The 23,910-nt window shown below is 37.0% G+C and overlaps 1 protein-coding gene across 11 annotated transcripts in view; it reads right to left on the minus strand.

Moving 5' to 3' along the window:
• Positions 1-23,910, minus strand: part of GSK3B (glycogen synthase kinase 3 beta) — a 180,724-nt gene that overhangs the window by 72,402 nt on the left and 84,412 nt on the right. For all 11 annotated transcript variants that reach the window (XM_005875349.2, XM_005875347.2, XM_005875345.2 and 8 more), the window contains 2 exons: positions 7,251-7,361; positions 782-912 (listed from right to left, as the gene is read on the minus strand). In XM_005875349.2, the coding sequence (XP_005875411.1) occupies positions 782-912; positions 7,251-7,361 (242 nt within the window). The remainder of the gene's footprint in view (positions 1-781; positions 913-7,250; positions 7,362-23,910) is intronic.

Below are 23,910 nucleotides of genomic sequence, written 5' to 3' on the forward strand. Positions count from 1 at the left end.
TATTGGTGTATAGAAATGCCATAGATTTCTTGGCATTAATTTTGTATCCTGCTACATTGCCGAATTCATTTATTAAGTCTAATAGTTTTTTGATGGAGTCTTTAGGGTTTTTTATGTACAATATCATGTCATCTGCGAGTAAGGACAGTTTTATTTCTATATATATATGTATTCTTGACCTTGCTTTTTAAAAAATCCTCACCCAAGGATATGTTTATTGATTTGAGAGAGAGAGAGAGAGAGAGAGAGAGACAGAAACATCAATCAGTTGCCTTCCATACATGCCCTGACTTGTATCAAACCCGCAGCTAGGCAGATGCCCTGACCAGGAATAGAATCCACCACCTTTCGTGTATGGGATGATGCTCGAACCAACTGAGTCACACTGGCCAAGGCTTGATCTTGCTTTTTAAGTTTAGAATTTCTCAGAGGTCATTCCTTTTCAATTTATAAGGAGCTACCTCATGCCATTATTTATCTGGTCATTTTCTTACTGACAGACACTGATAAACAATGCTGTGACAAAAATCCCTGTACATACACTATTTTGTATTTCTAAGGGAGTAATTCCTAAGAATTAAATTGCTAGATGACAATATCCATTTATAATTCTGACAGAATTTACCCAAACTACCTGAAGCTGCACTAGTCTATAGTCCCTAAATAAGCATTACAGTATTTTTAGACTGACATTATAAAAGAAATATATTTTTTAAAAGCATATGGAGTGTAAGGGTGAGGTAGGAAAGGAGGGAAGGGAGAAAAAAGAGAGCTAGCTTACCTTCCAAAGTCACAGAGTTTTAATACAGCTGTATCAGGGTCCAACAAGAGGTTCTGTGGTTTAATATCCCGATGGCAGATTCCAAAGGAATGAATATAGGCTAAACTTCGAAACAGCTGATACATATACAACTGGAAAAAATAGCAAAAATTAATTGAATAGTTTCTCTCTCAAACAATCAGAATCTTTAAGCGAGTAAATAAAGTAACAGATAAGGTGAAATGCTGGGGATTATTAGTACTCAATCTTCCTTTAACAAGTTTCATGTCATTTCTATGTTCATTAGCTAATTAAAGTTTCATTAACCATATAATATATTTACACCATCTTCTACTAACTTAAAAAAGAAAATTTTACAATATGCCTTATAATTTTTTATTTTACTAAGATTGCAAAACAAATCCAAGATGTGTTTTTTTCAAATGGATAAAAAGCTCAGAGGGCTATTTCAAATCATGTGTCTAATAAGAAAGTTTAGACCAAAAGCCAAGTCTTCAGTTTTTAAGTTCATCATTCTTTAAAAGTATTTGCAGTTTCATCTTCAGAATAATAATTTTCTGAGATGTCAGCCCCAGAGATTATCGATACAGAGGACTGGAAAAATTCACATGTGAACTGAGAAAATCTATAATCAATGATCTATCAAGATATCAGTGACCCCATTAATAGCATCACTATGCTTCCTATTCATATCCTTAAAAAAATAAGTAGACTTTAAAATGCCATTTAAAAACAGATCCTAGCTGACTACTGACATAATTTAAAAGAATATTTGTTCAAATTTTACTTGGAAAAAAAGCACCAAGAAACTGGATCTGCATGGAAGAAAGAATCAGACTCTTGACTGAGGAAGTATAAAGAAAGTGAGTACAGCTGACTCTTGAACAACATGGGCTTGAACTGCATGGGTCCACTTATATACGGATTTTGTTCAACAAATATATTAAATAATTTTGGGGTGAGATTTCCTTACTACTGTGAAGCAATCACATCTATAACACAAGGTTACCATAAAGTTATCATATTGTTGCTTCTTATTTTCAATGCATGAATTGTTATAACTGTAAATAAACTGAACTTCTTTTTCATATTATCTTTTCAATATTTATGCTTAGTGTTAGTAATACATATAATATCTATAATGTTTTGGATCATACAAGAAAATAATGATACAGGTACTAAAAGACAATTTATCAGATGATAAATCTTAAATAAACAGATGATGCAAACTTAAGAGTATCAATAAATGCAGTGTAGTACTGTAAATGTATTTGCATTTGATTTCCTTACTAACATTTTTTTTAGATTACTTTATTGTAAGAATATAGTATATTATACATATAACATTCAAAATATGTATTAATCAACTATATTATAAGTAGGGCTTCTAGTCAATAGTAGGCTATTAGTTAAGTTTTGGGGGAGTCAAAAGATAGAGGTGGATTTTTGACTGGAAGTGGAAGTAGGGGAGGGTGTCAGCACCCTTAACCCCTGCATTAAAGGGTCAAGTGTATCTTAAACCTCCTGTTTATCCTAAGGTCCATGTTCTGGTTCATTTTAAATTTTTCTGACTACACCTTGGAAAGACTTTTTGAAATGATTCAAAACAAAGATACCAGTGACTTGATTAAAAAAACAACAAAAAGGATAATTAAAGTTCAGATAGAGCATTGTCACAAGGCACCATATTTAGAGGCTATTGTTAAGACTTTTTAATTCAAGTTAACATGACACCTGCTTTCTTTCCAACAGGCCATGATGAAAACTGCAGACAGGTAATTTCAGTGCATCCTTAACATTATACTGAACTACAGCTGGAAAAGTTTAATGCTTCTTTAAAATGAAGCATAATGTAAAATGTATAGATAAGATCTTCAATTAGGTCAACATTTTGTCACCAAAGTTAGAATTAAGGAATTTAGATATTTATATAACTTTTACAAAAAATCCTCACGCAAGGACATGTTTCCCACTGATTTTTAGCAAAAGAAGAAGGGAGAGGGAGGGAAGGAGAGAGGGAGAAACTGGCAGACATCGATGTGAGAGAGAAACATCGATAGGTTGGCTCCCTTATGCACCCCAACTGGGGATTGGACCCGCAACCTGGTATGTGCCCTGACAGGGAATTGAACTTGCAACCTTTCAGTGCTCAGGACATTGCTCCAACCAACTGAGTAACACCAGCCAGGTCGTTCATGTAACTTTTTAAAAGCTTCATAATTCTAATACTGTATCATTGTTCACAGCATCAATCTCCAAGTCCTAAAGCTTACTCTCAGAATTTTAAGAGTTTAATTCACTGCCACTACAAAAAAAAAAGTCCCCATAAGATATTGAGTTCATAGACATTAATTTACTAAAGACAATGATGTCTAGATCAGCAAGAATCAACAGGAAAAAAAAATGTTTTCTTTGCTAAATTTGCTTAAGAGTTTAAATAAGGTTAAAGTATCTTTTTACTATATTCATTCATCTGAAAGATCTACCCTATCTCCCATTCTCTTCACTTTATCTTTTGAAAAGTCAATATAAAGAATGACTTTTTATTTGACTCTGTAAAAGTGTATTTATAGGATAACTGAGAGGCTTACTACACTAGAAAGCAATAACAATATAAACAACTGGTCATTATTCTAAGAACTTTACATGTATTATTTCATTTAACCCTTATGTAATAGGTACAACTATTATTTCTATTTTATATATAAAGTAACTTAGACACATAGGTTAAGCGATTTGTCCAGTATCATATATTTAATATTCTGCAGTGTCTTGGGTAAATATGCCTCTTTTTATTACTATTTCTTTATTTTGCCTTATTCTTATTCTATTAACTAAAAGTGCAAAAACATAATTATTAAATAGCTTGATCACTAAGTTAAAAAGACTAGAATGATAAACTCTTAGAAACTCAGATTATCTAGTACATTTTGAAATTTGAGATTTAACAAGTACTGTAAAATCAAGTGTGTTTCACCATTTGTTTATTTAATTATGTAACCACTCTGTGATATACACATTTGTCCTAAATTTTACAAGAGATCATTGAGGCCCATTAGCAGGTTGAACACAATCTGAACCCAGTTGCAAAATTATTAAATCTAACTTCAAGTCCAATGTCTTCTCTCCTCTGTGCTACTAAACCTGTTTAAAACTCATAGAATAACAATTTTATTCATGATTCATAAAAATGCATCCAGCTCTTGTGTACCCAGACCCTATCCTTAAACATGTATTTATTAACTTAAAAAATTTCAAGATCAATGATTTGTCAGGCATCTGTTTTAGAATTGTGTTTAAACACTCAATTATGAAAGCTATTAATCAGAAAAGCAAAGGTGCTATCTAACTATCATCAACTATAAAGTGACCAGTACTATAAAAGGGGTGAAGAAAGAGGTCTGAAGCAATAAACTCATAAAACATACTCAACTCCCCCAGAAAATATGAAAGTTAAAGAGTCACAAAAAACTACAATTGCCATTTTGGTAACACGTTTGCCAAGTAAGTTCTTATTAAATGGTGAGGTCTGTGAAGGCAAAATTTACTTAAGGAAAAAACAGTATTTATTCAGCTGGTCACTTATTCAAGTGACCAGCTGAATAAATTAGGATACAGCCATGCAACAGACCAATATATACAGCTGTAAAAAAGAAAGGCAAATAGCTCTATCTATCTATCTATCTCCAGAATACATTTTTTTTTACATTTTTAATTTTAAAAGCAAGGTAGAAGAATGTATACATTATGTAACCATTTACATAAAAAGGAGATGGAGCGATAAAACAATTATTTATTTACTTAAAAATTTTGAATATTCATTTCTGGGAGGGGTGAGGAATAGGGTAGAGGAAACGGATAACAACAGCTAAACTTCTTAAACTGCATATATCTTGTTTTATAGATTTTACTTTGGAACTAGGTATTTTCTATTTTGATGGAAAATTAACTTCAAAAAAGCTTAAAACACAATCTATAATAAAAGTAAATTAAACAAAGCTTAGCAGGGCATAATCACAGACAGAAATTATTCACTGTTTATTTAAAATAGAGAAATTGGACTGTTCATCTAATGCAGTGGTTCTCAACCTTCTGGCCCTTTAAATACAGTTCCTCATGTTATCACCCAACCATAAAATTATTTTCGTTGCTACTTCATAACTGTAATGTTGCTACTGTTATGAATTGTAATGTAAATATCTGATATGCAGGATGGTCTTAGGCGACCCCTGGGAAAGGGTTGTTTGACCGCCAAAGGGGTCACGACCCACAGGTTGAGAACCGTTGATCTAATGGCATGTACCATGGGAATAAAAAAGAGCTGCAAAAAGATCTTAAATTATTTTCAGCTGGTATTGGTAGTGCTGGTATTGCTATCCTAAGACTACTGTATGTATAGTATGGGACAGAACAAGTAAGTAATTATACTGTCATTAAAAAATGGAATTTTTAGTGTAAAGAAAAGGAAATAGAGATGGATGATTGTTAAGCCCCTCAAAATTTAATTAGAAAGATAGCCCAGCTGGTGTGACTCAGTTATTGAGCATCAACCTATGAACCAGGAGGTCAGGATTCAATTCCTGGTAAGGACACCATGCCCAGGTTGCGGGCTCCATCCCCGGTAGGGGGCGTGGAGGAGGCAGCCGATCAAATGATCCTTTCTCTTCGTTGATGTTTTATTTCCCTTTCCTTTCCTCTCTGAAATCAATAAAAATATATTTAAAAAAGAAAGAAATATCAATATGAACTCAGAGTGTATTTATCATTGGGGTGAATAAAAAGATGTAATTTATCTTTGAAAACAATCATCCACATATTTCCTAGATCTGTCCACTAAAAAGACTTAAAAACAATAACCAACTCTATGGTAAGTAGCACCCCCAATATCCACACTGTGATCTCTGAATACCATTTCCCACTAAAAGAGTAAGTTCCCCTGAAGAAAAGGCTCATTCCAACTCTGCAGAAGAAATGTATAAGATGAACCTAGAGTACTGTCATGATAGAAAGCAATGAAGCTATCAAAGATTACTAAGACTTGTCTAAGAAGCTTTAAAACAAACACAACAACAACAACAAATTACTCCTTGGTCACCTTTGGAGGGTGCTATGGAACCAATAAATTATTATAAATTTTGATAAAGGGAAAAAATCAAATATATATCCTGTCTTATATAAACTGTACCTCAGGGTAATGAAATAGCTGACATGGAAAGTTTCTATTTATGGAACTATTCTAGCTTATAAATTAAGAAGGAATAACATTAAAATATCATTTTATGACCAATAATGAATTAATGGATTTAGGCAATTATCATCAATGGCTACAAGCATCACAAAAAGAAAGATATTATGTTCTTCCTTAGGAAAGCACCCAAACCTATATATGAAATACTCTTGATTCCTACAAAAAAATTATCTAATATCAAATTTACAGGAAATACAGAGAAAAGTAATATACTACATTGTACTGCAGTAATCCAAGCACAAAATCCAGACCAAAAAACTGTAGGTCAAATGATCTAGTTTCTTTAATAACAAAGTTGAGAGAGAGTGAGAGAGAGAAAGAGAGTGAGAGAAAGAGAAAGAGAATGGGGGAGGGGGAGAGAGAGAGAGAGAGAGAGAGAATGAGAGGGAGAGAGAGAATGAGGGGGAAGGGAAAAGGGGAGAGGGGAGAGGGAGAGATTAAAAGAAACATTAAGAAGCACATACGCCAAGGTTGCAATTAATAAGTAGAACAACAAATTGATCTCTCTCTCTCTCTCTCAAATCAATTAAAAAATAAAAAAGAAGCAGCAGCACATCTGCCAGTTGCAATATAGGGACTTTACTTGGATCCCAATTCTAACAAATAAATTTTTAAAATATATATAAGACATATTGGAAATATAAATAACTGGATATTTAATCAGAATTATGCTGGATAAATTCCTAGCCACTCTGTCATGAGTTCTATAAAATAAAAAAGATAACATTGGTATTAGGTACCAAAAATAAAATAATACCTTGAAAGAGTCTATGCATATTTAAAATTATCAAAAGTTGAAACTTCAGCTACAGACACAATGTATATGTAAGTGGCAATAAAACATTGAATCTGATCATACTTATAACTATATTTTATAATTTTATGGTATGATTGCTCTTATTTCAGTCTGTGGTACAATAAGTATATCAGAAATTAAATAAAAAGGTGCTATGCCTAGCAAAATTAAGTCCATAATTGTCTGTGAAAAATTCACTTATCAGAAAGATGACAAGTATCTTTAAGACCTGAGTCATTAAAGTTTAAAAAGTAAAGGCTTCACACTTTAAAACTGTACAAGAATTTAATGAAACTCTAGCAATACCTACTTTGCAGCTTTCCCCCCTTAGTATTAGATGCGATAATGTAGTTAAAACACATAGCCCTCTCCCTGGCTCATGATAAGTACTTTTTTAAATGGAAAATTGCTCCATTTTTACATACCTTGACATAGATCACAGGAAGCGTCTGTTTAGCTCGACTATAGTGTCTGGCAACTCTGTATACTGTTTCCGGAACATAGTCCAGCACCAGATTGAGATAGACCTCATCTTTCTGAAAAAGTTTATTAAAAACAAAGAAAATAACAAGATTAGAAACTAGTCTTTAAATATTCAAATTAGAGTAAATGCTCTACATATTCACTTATTCAGATTAAAAAATTAGAATGTGTTCAATTTTAATTATACAAAATTAAATCAGAATATAACCATAATAATAAAAACAATCTACCACTTTTTCAATACCGTTAAGATTCTTAATCACATTCAAGCTATTATTTAGGTTATATGATTTTAAAGGATACCACCTACCACAAAATTTCACATTTTCTAATTTGAGAATCAATGCCCTCATATCCTATCAGGAAAGGTGTCATAGCAATAAAGTGAGTATTGAATTGGGAACTACAATAGTGTATTTCTAGCCCTATCTCTGCTGCTAACTTAAATAACTTAAGTTACTTAAATCTCAAGGCTTCAGTTTTTTCAACTATAATACAAAAAGCTGGACTAGATGTTCTCCAAAATTTCTCTAACCTCTACAAAAAGATTATATGGTTACCTGATAGTCTATATTTAGTAGAAAAATCATTTATCTTCTACAATTAACTGAAAGAAAAAGAGTAACTTAAAAGGCAGCAAGTTACCATACTCACAAGTTTACTGCAGGTCACAAGTTTAAACATCCATTCTCAGTAGCATAAAGACACCAATCCAAGATCATTGGAAAGAAAGAAGGGAATTCCAACTAAGTACCAAGTAGGAAAGAGGAACAGAGTGCTACTCTTACACTGAACATGTGAACAATATCAGATAAGTACACTGAAGTAGAAAACAAAGCTGAGAATCGCTGTGTTCAAGTCTATAATTGGCCACTGAGTGGGAAAATCTTTAGGTAAACAAACTTTCAGTCTTCCCAATTTGAAATCATCTTACCTAACAAACTGAAGTGAAGAATTTCAATTTTCAGCATTAATTACTTTCTATATGTCAGTGGCTACAGCAGAGGAAGTAAGGGAGCAGGTATAAAAGAGATGACATCTAAACTGAGTATGAAAGGGCCATTTCAGGCAGAGAGAAAATCATTTTCAAGATGTGGGGTCAAAGAGTACAACATAGCTCAGGGAACAGTTTAGTGAGATAGCAAACCATTGACCTTACCACCTTTTCACTAACCTTTACTTTTTCATGTTCTCCTCTCTTCCCTTTCACATCCAGCTTAAATTCCTTAGTCTGTCACAGGAATCAGTAAACAATAGCTGCCTGTTTTTATAAATAAAGTTTTATAGGAACACAGTGATGCTGATTTACTTAAGTAAGTCTGGCTACTTTTGAACTACAATGGCAGACTTGAGTAGTTGTGACAGAGACCACATAGCCTGTAAAACCATAAATATTTACTATATGGCCCTTTATGAAAAAGTTTGCCCAGTCTGCTGTAGTATATACCCTCCTCTTATGCCATGCTTGTTTGATAAACCACAACTTTGGTTAAATGCAGCTTTCCACACATTCTCTAACTATACCCAAAAGATGAACATGGCTGCAAACCTAAAATTTTGCTAATTGGTCTCACATTAAATTCACCTTTAAGTAATTCAATCAGCCCAGTAGTAATAAAACATTTGCCTAATCTATTCACTTTTTTCTTTTTAAAAAAAATTAAATTATTGTTTAAAGTATTCCCCCATTGACCTCTCCCTGGCTGTTCCCACCCCCCAGCACACACACCCCTACTGTCTGTCCATTGGTTATGCTCATATGCATGCATACAAGTCCTCTGGTTGATCTCTTACCAAACCCCCGCCCCTGCCCCACCTTCCCTCATGGGTTGGACAGTCTGTTCAATGCTTCTATGTCTCTGGGTCTATTTTTGTTCATCACTTTATGATGTTCATTATATTCCAAAAATTAGTGAGATCATGTGATATGTATCTTGCTCTGACTGGTTATTTCGCTTAGCATAATGCTCTCCAGTTCCATCCATGCTGTTGCAAATGGTAAGAATTCCTTCTTTTTTACAGCAGTGTAGTATTCCACTGTGTAGATGTACCACATTTTCTAATCCACTCATCTGCTGTTGGGCACTTAGGCAGTTTCCAAATCTTAGCTATTGTAAATTGTGCTGCTGTGAACATAGGGGTGCATATATCCTTTCTGACTGGTGTTTCTGTTTTCTTGGAATATATTCTGAGAATTGGGATTACTGGGTCCAATGAAAGTTCCATTTTTAACTTTCTGAGAAAATGCCATACTGTTTTCCACAGTGGCTGCACCAATATGCATTCTCACCAGCAGTGCAAGAGGGTTCCTTTTTCTCTGCATCCTCGCCAGCAATTGTCATTTGTTGATTTGTTGATGATAGCTATTCTGATAGGTGTGAGATAGTACCACATTGTTGTTTTGATTTGCACCTCACAGATGACTAGTGACTTTGAGCATGTTTTCATATGTCTCTTGGCCTTCCGTATGTCCTCTTTTGAAAAGAGTCTATTTCGGTCCTTTGCCCATTTTTTGATTGGCTTATCTTCCTTTTGTTAAGTTGTATGAGTTCCCTAGAAATTTTGGAGATTAAACCCTTACTGGAGATAACATTGGCAAATATGTTCTCCCATGCAGTGGGCTTTCTTGTTTTGTTAGTTTCTTTTGCTGTGCAGAAGCTTTCTATTTTGATGTAGTCCCATTTGTTTATTTTCTCTTTAGTTTCCATTGCCCTAGGAGCTGTATCAGTGAAGATATTGCTTTGGCATATGTCTGAGATTTTGCTTGTGTATGGTGTAAGTTGGTGGTCTAGTTTAACTTTTTTTTTTTTGCATGTATCTGTCCAATTTTCCCAACACCATTTATTGAAGAGACTGTCTTGACACCAATGTATGCTCTTGCCTCCTTTGTCAAATATTAATTGAGCATAATGGCTTGGATCGATTTCTGGGTTCTGCTGTTCTGTTCCATTTGGTCTATATGTCTGTTCTTGTGCCAGTACCAGGCAGTTTTGAGAACAGTGGCTTTGTAATATAGCTTGATATCTGGTATTGTGATGCCTCCAACTTTGTTCTTCATTCTCAGGATTGCTTGGCTATTCGGGGTGTTTTTTTATTCCATATGAATTTTTGGAGAGTTTTGTTCTAGGTCTGTGAAACATGCCACTGGTATTCAATCAGCCCAGTAATGATATTACACTTGCCTAATCTATTCTCACCTTTACCTGATGACCTTTCTTGTACTGCATATTTCCATCTACCAGCATCTATCCCCATATGTTCTTTCTTTCTTTCTCTAGAGATAAACTGACCAAGCTTCTTTCTAAGGCAAACCCTGATACTTGTTAAAAAAAAAAAAAAAAAGACACTATTCTGTTTTTCCTATTCAGTCATTACTTCAGTAATTTTCATGTTTTTCTCCATAAATTCTTCTCTCTCTGTGGGAGCATTACAATCAGTACACAAAACTGCTGTTATTTCTCCCATCATTAAAAAACCCTTTAATACAATAATCACCACAATATTTTTAGGCCCCCTTTAAGAGCAAAATGCCTGCCTCTCTGGTTTGGCTCAGTGGATAGAGTGTTGGCCTGCAGACCGGAGGGTCCCAGGTTCGTTTCCAGTCAAGGGCGCATGCCTGGGTTGCTGGCTTGGTCTAACGTGCAGAAGGCAGCCAATCAATGATTCCCTCTCATCATTGATGTTTCTATCTCTCTCTTCCTCTCCCTTCCTCTCTGAAATCAATAAAAATATATTTTTTTAAAAGAGCAAAATGCCTCAAAAGAGGTGTCTACACTTTTTTGTAATACCTGTCTCAACTCAATCTCTCTAAAAAACGTACTCCTCTGAATTTCACGACCATTACTACACCAGAATTGTTCAAGATCAATAATCTCTTTGTTGCTAAATCCCATGTCTATATTAGTCATCTAGAATATCACAGGAAGAGGGGAACAAGAACACAGAGAAGCGATATAGTATGAATTAAGAGGCAAGGTTAGTATGAGTCACACAAAGTCCCAACTCTGCTACTACAAGTTATGGGACCATGAGCAAGTTACTTAACTTCTCTAGACCTCAGTTTGCTAAAAAATAATGCTAATGATGGTGTCTACTTTAAAAGACTGTCTTAAGATTATAAGAAATAATCTATATATAAAGTTCTTTAAGCACATTACCTGTCACATAAAAAAGACTCAATTTTAACTATTATAATCTTTAGAAAGGAACAATACCTTTTTTTTTTTCCTTCCCGTAAATCTAAAATAAGTGATTAGGTGCTGGGGAGAATTGAGTGAATGTCTGATGACCCTATTTTTTGTAAAGCGATGAGGTCATATGTAAACCTGAGGGTAGCAAGAGTAATGCTGAATACTTCTCTTAAAATTTTAGAGATCAAGATTTATTTAGACAACGACCAGTTCCGAGTGAAGGTGAAGTCCAATAAAGAAAATAAATAAAAAAGAATGCTAAAGTGGTGTCAAAGAGATTGTTGTGTTAAATAGATTTCAAGAAATGGTGAATCTTGGGTTTTGGAAAGGTCATTAACACAGACGTCAAAGCTATCCTTTTTTAACTACTCGATTACAAGGTTTCTTGATTTTAACAAATCATTTGACTAAGTTAATCATGATATATTTATGAATGACCCGGAGATGTGTAAGAATGTGTTACAATTTAATTCATTTGCTAAACAATCATAACAAAAATGAAGAATAAAAAGATTTAAAATGAATGCCAAGGACAAAAAAGGTAGGGCCACAAACTCTGTCCTTCACTTATCTCAATCAATATTTTCATAAATGATTTCATTTATTAGGAGTTGCAAAAGTAAATGCCTTCAATGACTAAGCAATAAATGTAAATGTGTGAAACAAAAATGTGTAATGCAGTAAGTTACAGTGATTGGTAATTCAGATAGTACAAGACTTAACTAAAAACATTCTAATTTAAAAAATATTAACAGAATATGCTAACCAAATAAAACACATTAGAGAGGGAATTTGGCAGTCAGTTTAGAATTTTTGACTTCAACACAACTATCTAAGACTGACACAAACCTAGGAAAAATGCCTTAGAATGGAAGACCAAGTAAGAAATTTAAAGAATTCTAATAATCTGGAATGCTAAACCAAACCCACAATATAACATTTAACAAAGATAAATATAAAGCCCTATGAGTGAAATAAAAATATCAATTTATTATGTAGAATGGCAGGTAAGACTTGACAGTAATTAATCTGAAAAATAAATGATAGGTAAAATTGAACTCAAAAGAATCAACACTGAGGTGTAGTTAATGAAAAACTTGGGTTACAGTAGAAGTATTGTGCTCATATCAATAAAGATAATTTCACTCTATTTCATACAGTTCATGTTTCATTTGACACTCATTTTTTGGGCAGTATATTTTATTCATAATATTAATAAAGCAGAACACATTAAAAAAAGGTTAATAAAACCATGTCTGCTATAGGTTGAATGTTCTAATTTATTACACTATGAGAAACATGAGGGCTCAAATTATATTTGAACTATTATTGTGCAAATTAACATAAGCCTATCTTTTTGCTCAAATAAATTTGGTTATTCACACCATTTACTCATCAAAAATTTGCAATTTTCTTTAGAATCCTAGAATAGGTTTGCTCATTTTGTAGGTATGATATAAATATTCCTTTGACATTTAAAAGCTGTCATTTTGACTGTCTTAATTTTCTGAGACACTAGAGGTGTCTCATTATAAGTGAAGGCACTGTGAACTACCTTTCCCTTCAGGGCTCTGTTTGTATTCAAATCAAATCACTTAAAAAAAAAATCGAATTGGGTCCTAAGACTGAAAACCAAACCCAACAAATATTACTACCACCAATACTGATTTGAAATGAATGGGCTCAACAACACCATGCTCTTCAATGTTCTTGTTAAACTTACAGATGTTCTGCTGTGAATTAAATAGCTATAGGAATAATCCTGAGTGGAGAGTGCATATCCCTATGAAGCATCATCACAGTGGAGGAAACACTAACATTTCACCTTCCTAAAGTAGTTTTGTTTGGAGATTTGTGCCAAAGATAATTCAAGAGACTGGGAATGCTAACATTTCAAGATGATAAATGGACTAGGATTAATTTCCATCACTTTTAATTATCTGAAATATCTCAGGTCTGCTGTTTTCTTAATGTAATCTCTCTGTGGGTTATCAACAAATGCCCACATACTTACAGATTAGCTATAGATTTTAAAAATCAAATATGAAATATGAAAAATATAAAAGTATAATTGAAATAACAAAATGAAAAAGACTAATTTCAAAGAAAAGTTATTAGACTTCTAATAATTTTGCTAAGGAGTCCCTGCTACAAATCCTTTAAAAGGAATCTATAGTACATCAAGTGTGTCTTATTCAGAAATATTCAAAAAATTACATACTGTACAATTTAGGGAGGATTTCTCTCAATGGTTTGATTTTCCTAATTATCACATTTATTAGTAAATCACTCTCTAACTGCCAAGAACCAGTCCTTCATGAACTCTACTCTAAAACCATTCACTGAGAAATAAATTTAAATGATAAAATTCTGATCACACTTAACAAGGAAACTATCAGATAACTCCATCCTACATTTGAAAATCAGATATTACTGTGATGCTCTCATCCCAAGGTGATTTTTGAGGTCAAGGAAACAAATTTGCTTGAGGCTGCAGTTTTAAATAGAATCATGCTATAATTCTAAAAATTTGATGGCATGCAAAAGCAGCATATCAGAGAGCCCCACAATAAAACACTTAACAAAATATCATGGTAGCCCAGGATTTGCCTCAGAATTGGGTTAGGGAACTTGGACTAGCAAAAAAAAAAAAAAAAAAAAAAAAAAAAAAAAAAACACCAAAAAAAAAAAAAAACAACCAACAAAACAAAAAAACCTCTTTAAAATAAATGACTTTTCTCTGATGGGTGTGCCAGGTTGGCCAGAGCTAGGAATAATACTAACAGTAAAGTGGGTGTGAATTAGGAAAAGGAGAAATATTCTTTTGCTTGAGAAATTAGGGGAGGGATTGAGGGGCACTGGGGGAGGTTGGGGGGTGAGCACTTAGCATACAACAATGATTATAGCAAGCTTCATTCTTTTTTTTTTTATAATATATTTTATTGATTTTTTACAGAGAAGAAGGGAGAGGGATAGAGAGTTAGAAACATCGATGAGAGAGAAACATCGACCAGCTGCCTCCTGCACGCCCCCCAGTGGGGATGTGCCCGCAACCAAGGTACATGCCCTTGACCGGAATCGAACCTGGGACCCTTGAGTCCGCAGGCCGATGCTCTATCCACTGAGCCAAACCGGTTCGGCAGCAAGCTTCATTCTTATCTCACAATTTCACAACTTCAAACAAAATAAATATCAAAATTACTAACATTTAAAAAAAACTACAAATGTATCAGAAAAAAACACAAGTGTGTTTGCAAATACTGGACAAAATATCTATGAGCTATTAAGAAAAATAATGACAATTTGATTACATAAAAAATGTAAAACTTTTATACTACATAAAAAGAGAGAACCAAATTTTTTAAAATGACAATTTGGCCAAAAATTTTTTTTTGCCTACATGACAAAGGGCTAATTTGTTTTTGTTTAAAATACAAATACCTCTTAAAAATCTCTAGGAAAAGACTAACATTCCAATAAAAAAATGAAAAGGGGCCTGAACAGATGATCATACAAATGGCCAAAAACAATGTAGAAAGATGCTCAACCTAATTCATAATTAATTAAACACACACACACACACACACACACACACACACACTGACCTACAATTTTTCCCTTATCAAATTTGAAAAGAAAGTTCAACCTGAGGAAACTAAGTATATGGTCCAATATGCACCATAACACACTTCTGGTCAAAGCCCAAACTCCTGCAATATTTTGGCAAGTCAATGGGCTGTACTCATCCTAAAGTGAAGACATACAGACACCCAATTCAACTCAGCAATGACATTTCTAGGAATTAAATTTATGGAAAAAATTATCTGTATGTATATATGTGCATGTGCACACACAAAGACGGCTGAAGATTTGTGACGAGCAAGAAATTAAAAATAATCTACTATATGCAAGAAAATCAAGACATGCTCAAAAACAAAACAAAATGACCAAATTAACTGGGGTCAAAGGGACACAGAAGCTAACTGAAAAGAGCTCCCATGCCCTGACCAGTTTGGCTTGGTAGATAGAGCATTGGCCTGCGGACTGAAGGGTCCCAGGTTCGATTCCGATCGAGGGCATGAACCTTGGTTGCGGACACATCCCCAGTAGGAAGTGTGCAGGAGGCAGCTGATTGATGTTTCTCTCTCATTGATGTTTCTGACTCTATCCCTCTCCCTTCCTCTCTGTAAAAAAATCAATATATTAAAAAAAGAAAAAAGAAAAAAAGAAGAGAGCTCCCAATGGCCAAAGCTGTAACAATCCTGTATAATAAAAGGCTAATATGCAAATCGACCATACAGCAGAACGACTGGTCGCTAGGACACTCACTGACCACCTGGGGGCAGACACTCAACGCAGGAGCTGCACCCTGGTGGTCAGTGCACTCCCACAGGGGAAGTGCCACTCAGCCAGAAGCCAGGCTCACAGCTGGTGAACGCAGCAGCGGTGGCGGGGGCCTCTCCTGCCTCCACAGCAGTTGGATAACCCCCAAGGGCTCCCAGACTGCGAGAGGATGCAGGTGGGTTGAGGGACCCACCCCCCGAGTGCATGAATTTTGTGCACCAGGCCTCTAGTTTAATGAATAAAATAAAATAGTATTAGATTATACCCCAAAGTATAAAATAAAATAACAAGTCCACACTGATATAAATTATTAAAAAGATTAACAAGTGAAGGAGAAGAGACAATCTCTCATGCAAAAGAAAAACAAATAATATATGCAGCCACTCTGCCCTTAAAAAGGAACATAACTCCCTCCTTTCTCAGTTGTAGCCTGAGCATATTGACTGCATTCTAAAGGATGCAGCAGGGAAAGGGGGTAAAAAAAAAGTCACTTTACAGTGGGGAAAATTAAAAAATAGGTCAGCCAGGTGATCAAGATTAATATAACAGTCACAAATCGTGCTGAGAGTAGTATATACCTTGATGTATCATCATATCATACAAGGTACATATGATATGATGAAAATGGCACTCTGTGGTCTTTTTCCAAATAACCTAGAGCTCCAGTTTACTATGAGAGAGTGAAGCATACTACAAAATATCTATCTAGCACTCTACAAAAAACTACCAAGGTCATCAAAAACAGGGAAAGCCTGAAAAACTGCCAAAGCCATATGCACCTAAGAGACATAATCTAAACTAATAAAAGAGAAACATAAAAATTGACCTTACCTTTGCTACGCCCTAAGCCATGCCCACCAGAGAATCACAGCGACTATATGCAAATTAACCCAACCAAGATGGCGGCTGGTGGCCACAGAGGTGGAGCAAGCAGGAGGCTTAGTTGCCCCGGCGATGGAGGAAGCCAAGCTTCCCGCCTAACCTGGCCGGCTGTAGCCTCCGCACAAGGCAACAAAGTTTCAATTATAGAAGATAAATAAATCCCAGATACCTGCTTCCAGCCAGCCTCCACTGGGAGCTTGGGTGGCTGGGGGCCATGGCCAGCCTGCAAACAGCCATCAGCCACTCACCAAGGCTGGTCACACCTTCATGGGATAAGGATCCCCGCTGGGGGGCTTGGCGAGCCTGCAAACAGCCCCCAGCCCCTTACCGAGACTGGCCAGGCACCCCAGCAGGACCCCCACCCTGAAGGGGGTGTGGCCAGCCTGAAAACGGCCCTCAGCCCTTCACCCAGGCTGGCCACACCTTCATGGGGTGAGGGTCCCTGCTGGGGGGCTTGGCCAGCCTGCAAACAGCCATCAGCCCCTCACCCAGGCTGGCCACAGAGAGCTGGTTTGGGCCCAATCCTGCAGGCCAGGCGGAGGAACCCCACTGGTGCATGAATTTGTGCACCGGGCCTCTAGTACAGACATAAAAAGCCATATTGTTGGGAAAGAGGATGATCATGTTCTAAAATAATGTTTATGCTATTACATTAACATCTGATATATGTACTCATATATGCACACGGGAAATTTACCTCTATGGAGAGGGATATGGGGATTTAGAAAGTAAAAAAAAACAAAAACATTTTATTTTTATTTATTTATTTATTATCTGTGTTGTTGTTTTTTACACAATATGCAAGTAATAGTATTTTAGTTTCACAAAATTTAAAAATAACATGAAAACAAAGTTGCTAATTGATATTCAAAAGAAACTCCTAAATTCAGGCAGATGATACTTATTATCTTATTTGCTATAACGCTGACAATTTATAAAGAAGTCTTGATAATTCATCCACCTCGAGTTCTGCATTACCTATACATTCTTCCCTAGATCACACTCCACTGAAAATATTGAAACCCAAATATTTCTAGCTACAAAGCCAGTGCTCTTTACTTTTCATAACAGATTAACCCCTACCCTTTCCTCTCCAGCAGTAGTGGCAAACAGGCATAATCAAGCACTGCATTCCTATCCCTGATCCCAGAGCAGTGAAAGGTACAATCTTCCCCTTCTGCACACAGCCCTTCCCACATTTACCATCAATAAAATAAGTTGATATGAGGAATAAAATCAACTTGCCATTCTTGCTATTTAAATTGTCTCATATAAGTACAGGGAAAGTTTTATTTAAGGAAGGCTACCTCTTCATTATTCAAGTAATCAATCTGACAGCGGTTCTCAACCTGTGGGTCGCAACCCCTTTGGGGGTCAAAAGACCGTTTCACAGGGGTTGCCTAAATACATCCTGCATATCAGATATTTACATTACGAGTCATAACAGTAGCAAAATTACAGTTATGAGGTAGCAACGAAAATAATTTTATGGTTGGGGGTCACCACAACATGAGGAACTGTATTAAAGGGTCGCGGCATTAGGAAGGTTGAGAACCACTGATCTATGATGAACCATAGATAAAATATTACTGACTAACGCTAAAGAAGACTATTAATTGATTTAATAAAATGTCAGGCTCCTGTAAAGGAAGTGTGGTTTACATACTACGTACATCTTTTAGAGGCCCGGGGTTCTACAGAGGTGAACAAGGAAGGCAAAGTCAGCTGGTGCTATGCCCCAGTTTCAAGTAGAGCAACTTTCCTTTCTATCTGTTTTTAGAACAGGGGTTCTTTATAAAATTTCATTAAGGGGAGATGGGGTATCTACTGCCACATATCAATACTGGGGGAAAAACTATTCTATATGATACTTAGAATTCATAAAAATCTTATAAGCCCAGTCTTTCAAAACATTCAAAAATCCCATTTTTCTCTGATCAAGGAGAAAGTGTTACTACTCTGTATTAAATTAGAGTTAGTAAAACCTATTGGGTAACCTAGAGTATACTAATTGACTACATGTTGCTTTAGTTAGTATAGCAAACATTAATGATTCCAACCAGCAGACTAAGACTAATTAGGTGACATCTTTAGTCTCTGTTCTAACTTAACTCCTTCTTCTTCTAGTTATACTAGCTACTCTTTCACCCAAGTAGGCTAAAAACTGATTATTTATAATCCCTAAAGAAAAAGTCTTTAAAATGATAGAGTTGGGCACAATAAAGAGGTCACCGAAATAGATAAAACCATTCAAACTATGATCAATAGAAATATTTGCCAAATATTATAGTAATCCTACTTTAATTTCATCCAGAGCTAAAAAAGTACTTATGGACAAAAATTATGATGAGTCCGTCGGCCTGCATGGTTCAGTGGTTAAGCCTATGAACCAGGAGGTTACGGCCCGATTCCCAGTCAGGACACATGCCTGGGTTGTGGGCTCCATCCCCAGTAGGGGGCATGCGGGAGGCAGCCAACCGGTGATTCTCTCCCATCATCGATGTTTCCATCGCTCTCTCCCTCTCTCTGAAAATAAAAAGATAGTTTTAAAAAATTATGATGAGACCCTGGGATAGTTTAGTTGCAATTCTAAAATTAAAAATAATAATAGGAGAATAGTTAAGAGTATTATGTAATGTAAGAACTCAATAGCATATTATATAACCAACAACTACAAATACTAAGAGGCAACAAGGGAATAATTGTAAGATCTTGAATAGTTAATAAGTTTATAAATAACTAGGGGCCCTAGTGCACGAATTTGTGCATCTTGAAAGGAACTGTGGGCCTCAAGGCTGCGGTGGGTGCAGGGGTGGGTCTCAGCCCATCCTCCATGCCCCCGCTCGGCCTCTCCCGCTGCAGCCCCCCGGTTCTGCCGGCCCCGCTCGCCCCCACTGACGGAGCAGAGCCATTGGGGCCAGCGCTGTCAGCGGGTGTGAGCGGTGGCTCTGGCGGTGGCAGCGGGAGCAAGCAATGGGGCTGTTGCCAGCAGCGGGTGTGAGAGGCAGCTGCTGGTCCCAATCGCTCCTCAGGAGCAGGAGGAGGTGGAGAAGCCCTGAGGGGCAATCGGTGCCAGCAGCAGGTGCAAGCAAGCGGGGCCAGGCGCTGGCAGCGGGTGCGAGTGCCTGGCAGGACCGCGGTGCGTGGGAGCAAAGAATTTTCAGTAACCACCAGAGGCTCTCCCCATGACAGCGACCAGCGCCCCGCCCTGGTCTGGTGCCCCCGTTCACCTGCTCCACCATCCTGCCGCGGCCAATGCCCACCATGTACCGCTCTCTGCTACCTGCTACTGACGCCTGCCATGTTCTGCGTGTGCCCCCTGGTGGTCAGCGCACATCATAGCAACTGGTTGTTCGGTTTTTCTGCCATTCGGTCTATTTGCATATTAGGGTTTTATATATATACCAGTGGCCCGTTGCATGAAGATTCGCACAATAGGCCTTCCTTCCCCTGGCTGCCGGCACTGGTTTTCCTCCGGCACCTGGGACCCAGGCCTTTGGTCTGGCCGCAGCAGCGATGCTTGGCTTCTCCGCTCCGGCTGCTCCCAGCCCCTGCTTTTTTTTTCCAGCTCCTTGAGCGGAGCCCAGGAAGGGCCGGAAGCCTGAGTCGCCCCTGGCGACCCAGGCCCCCAGAAACTCCTTGAGCGGAGTCCAGGGCTGGCGGGAAGCTTGGCTTCCTCCGTCGCCGGGAGCAACCCAAGCCACCTGCTCGCTCCAGCTCCGTGGTCACCACCATCTTCAATCATCTTCAGTCTTCGCTCTGTGTCTGCGTATGCAAATTAACCGCCATCTTTGTTGGGTTAATTTGCATAGTCGCTCTGATTGGCTGGTGGGCATAGCAGAATGACAGCAATTTGCATGTTTCTCTTTTATTAGTGTAAATAGATTATTCCTACAAAAATGTAAAACATGTATATGGAATAAAACATGTAGAACTGAAGTAAAAAGTCAGGCTAGTGAGTGAAAACTTTTTCTTCTTTAAATTTTTTGAAGAAGGAAGAAGAAGAAGGAAGAAGAAGAAGGAAGAGGAAGAAGGAAGAGGAAGAAGGAAGAAGGCACAAAACAAGTATAAAACACTACAACCTCTTCACAGACTCATTCTAATTTATCTTTAAGGCAAATGATCCTTGAAGCTGAAATAGTTCCAGAGTCTAAGAAACAGTCTAAGAAATTTGAAGGAGCGAGGGAAAAGGCCCTGCTTTCCCAAAGATGTAGAAAGGAAGGAGGAAGGAGGAAGGAGGGAGGAAGGAAGGAAGGAAGAAGAAGGGAGTAGTAGAGTCTCAGAGAGAAGAGATACCAAGGGAGAGAATGAGGAGGCTGAGGACAGATGAGAACCCATACAAGGATTTAGAAAGGATTAGATAGAAAAAGTTTGAAATGGGTAGAAACCCAACAAAAGAGAGGTACAGAAACCCATAGAAAAAGGTTGAGAGATCTATACTGGAAATAGCCAACAGAGAGAGGGAGATGGGGTAGGAGAGAGAGGGAGAGGGAGAGAGACAGAGACAAAGCCTGGTAGCCAGAGTTAACGGGGGAGAGAAGGATCTGAGGTGTTAGACAGATGAAGAAAGAGGGAGAGAAAGATAGAGATCAGAGCCAAAAGTGAAGGGGACAGAAACCCAGAAAGTAGACAGAGACAGAAGAGAAAGGAGAGAAAAAGCTTAGAAAAAGAGGTAGAAAATGACAGAGAGTCAATGATGAAATGAGAGTACAAAATACTCCTATATACATCTGAACTCATGAATGGAATCTAAGTCTATCATCCTTATAATCCTGAAACATTGAATCCTTCTCTTATCCTCACAATGCCCTCAGCTCAATCCCCTATTTGCATCCTCAAGCCTTCCCTTCAGGCTCATGTTCTTAATCTACCCAGAGATTTCCCTGAGCTCTCTGAAATTCCCAAAAGAAACTCTTCATAGAGTTTCAAACCCCAGTCTCTTCATAAAGGTTTCTTTATTACTGCCTTGCCATTGACTAAACCTGGATCCCACCCAAAGGTACTGACTTCCTTGTAGCTCTCTCAAATGAAGACTGTTCTCACCCTTCACATATTCTAGGACCACAAGGCAATACTGCAAACTGCTGGCTCTTGGCTGTCCTGGCCTCAAACACCATTCCTTCTCCCTCTTTCCCAAACTCCCAAGAGATCTACCACATGGCTACACACCCTACCTACCCAATCTTGTGAATATCATCCCTTCATTTAGCTCCCCCAACCCCCACCTATGAATTCATACATGCACCTGTTTACTGGGCATCTATATTTGCATGACTCAGAGGCATCTCAAACTATTTATCATTTCCTCCCACAAACTCTTCTAATATATACACATAAGCAATACATAATGCTTCTGTTAGTAAAATAACTACCTAATATAGGACTGCCACACTCAGAGATAAGAATTTCATAAGATATTAGGTACCATTCTAAACAGAAATTCTGAGTTCACTCTCAGTAACCTACTCTTGGGCAGTTAGAACTAATAACAAATCTGAGCTCTCAACCCTAGAGCAGAACCCATCTCTTATTAGTTTACTAGCTAGTCTCTTGAGTGATATGTTGGTCCTGCCATAACAATTAGAATAAAGGAAATGGAGATCATGAGTAGGCCAAGAAGGCATTATCCTTTTGGTGGCTGGAATATTATGGGAGGTACTGAACCTGTGTATTTCTGCACATCTTCAGAAAATCTTCCTTTCTTTTGACAAGAAAGGTTCATTATTTTCAGCAATAATCATTTTTCTTTCTTTCTATTTCTTAAATGGCACTATCCCAAAACTAAGAGATGTCTTTCTTTTACTTTGGAAAATTTACAATACTCAAGAGAAAGTTCTGAGATAAATAAAATACTAGAAAGTGTATTTCTTTTTTATAATTTTATTAGAGGTTCTCTGTCCTCTAATTTCCCTTAATGACTTCTTAATTGCTCTTTATCTGTAAGATTTTAAGATAAATAACCAGCTCTGCACAGAGCAGGGAGGAAAATCATCCTCTGGGATAGACAGATAATGGTCAGTCCATTGTAACTCCCCAGGCAGGATTAAGTGACATCAAGGGAAGACTGTGATGGGGCTTCCACCAAACCAAAACCAGACAGTTAGGTCTTTAAGTGCCATCACAGATACAGCCTTACATTAGAAAGTTTTTATATTCTTCCCTTGCTCTTTATCTTAATAAGAGTTCAGTGAGTTAATATTTGTAAAGCACTGAAAGAGGACATTCACATAGGGAAAACAATATAAATTAAGTAGTCAAGAGAAAATGTTTAGGGGCCTGTAAGGAGACCTTTGCAAATGAATCTGCATGCAATCCAGAGGTTCGTGGAACAAATAATTCCGACATTTACTTTCCTCCCTGGGGTATCATAATGTCTAGCATCTAATAACAAAAAGCCATGAGGATGCAAAATTCCATTATAAGAGTGCTTCGAACATAACAGATGCTCCATAATTTTATTTGGGAAGGAACAGGAAAAAGTAAAGACATGCCAAAACAGATAAAATTAAAGACATAACAGGCAGTTTGCTAGATTGAAAAAAAAAAAAAGGCATGAATCAAGTAACTGGCTTTAGAAACAAAAGAGCTCAAATACTTATAAGGATTTATAGTCCCTAATACGAGCAGAGGCAATCATTTAGACTTAAAGGCAAGGGTGCATGTGAAAAACAAGAGTCACTAAAGAACCAATTTGGCCCTAGCCGGTTTGGCTCAATGGATAGAGCATCAGCCTGTGGACTGGAGGGTCCCAGGTTCAATTCTGGTCAAGGGCACATGACCGGGTTGCGGGCTTGATCCCCAGTAGGGGGCGTGCAGGAGGCAGCTGATTAATGATTCTCTCTCATCATCATTGATGTTTCCTCCATGCCCGCCCCCGCCCCACACACACACTAATTATATATCACAATCCTGGCTAAAGATATAGATATCTTCCCATATTATAGGCTCTATCGTGAAAAAAAGAATTTCTAAGAAAATAATCGAAATAAAATTTAATGGAAAATAATTAAACATGTGTACATTGGGAAATAGGTATGTGAAGTAAAAAGTACACTGGGCTAGAAATCAAGAGGCTTTATGGATTTAAGGACTTTAGAAAGTATATGCATGATATCTGAGGTCCAAAATATCAAATTAATTTATCCGAAGTCATATTTATTCATCCAAAAAGATCAAGTGGTTTGTT

Source organism: Myotis brandtii, unplaced genomic scaffold (genome assembly GCF_000412655.1).
Source record: "Myotis brandtii unplaced genomic scaffold, ASM41265v1 scaffold46, whole genome shotgun sequence".
Taxonomy (NCBI): domain Eukaryota; kingdom Metazoa; phylum Chordata; class Mammalia; order Chiroptera; family Vespertilionidae; genus Myotis; species Myotis brandtii.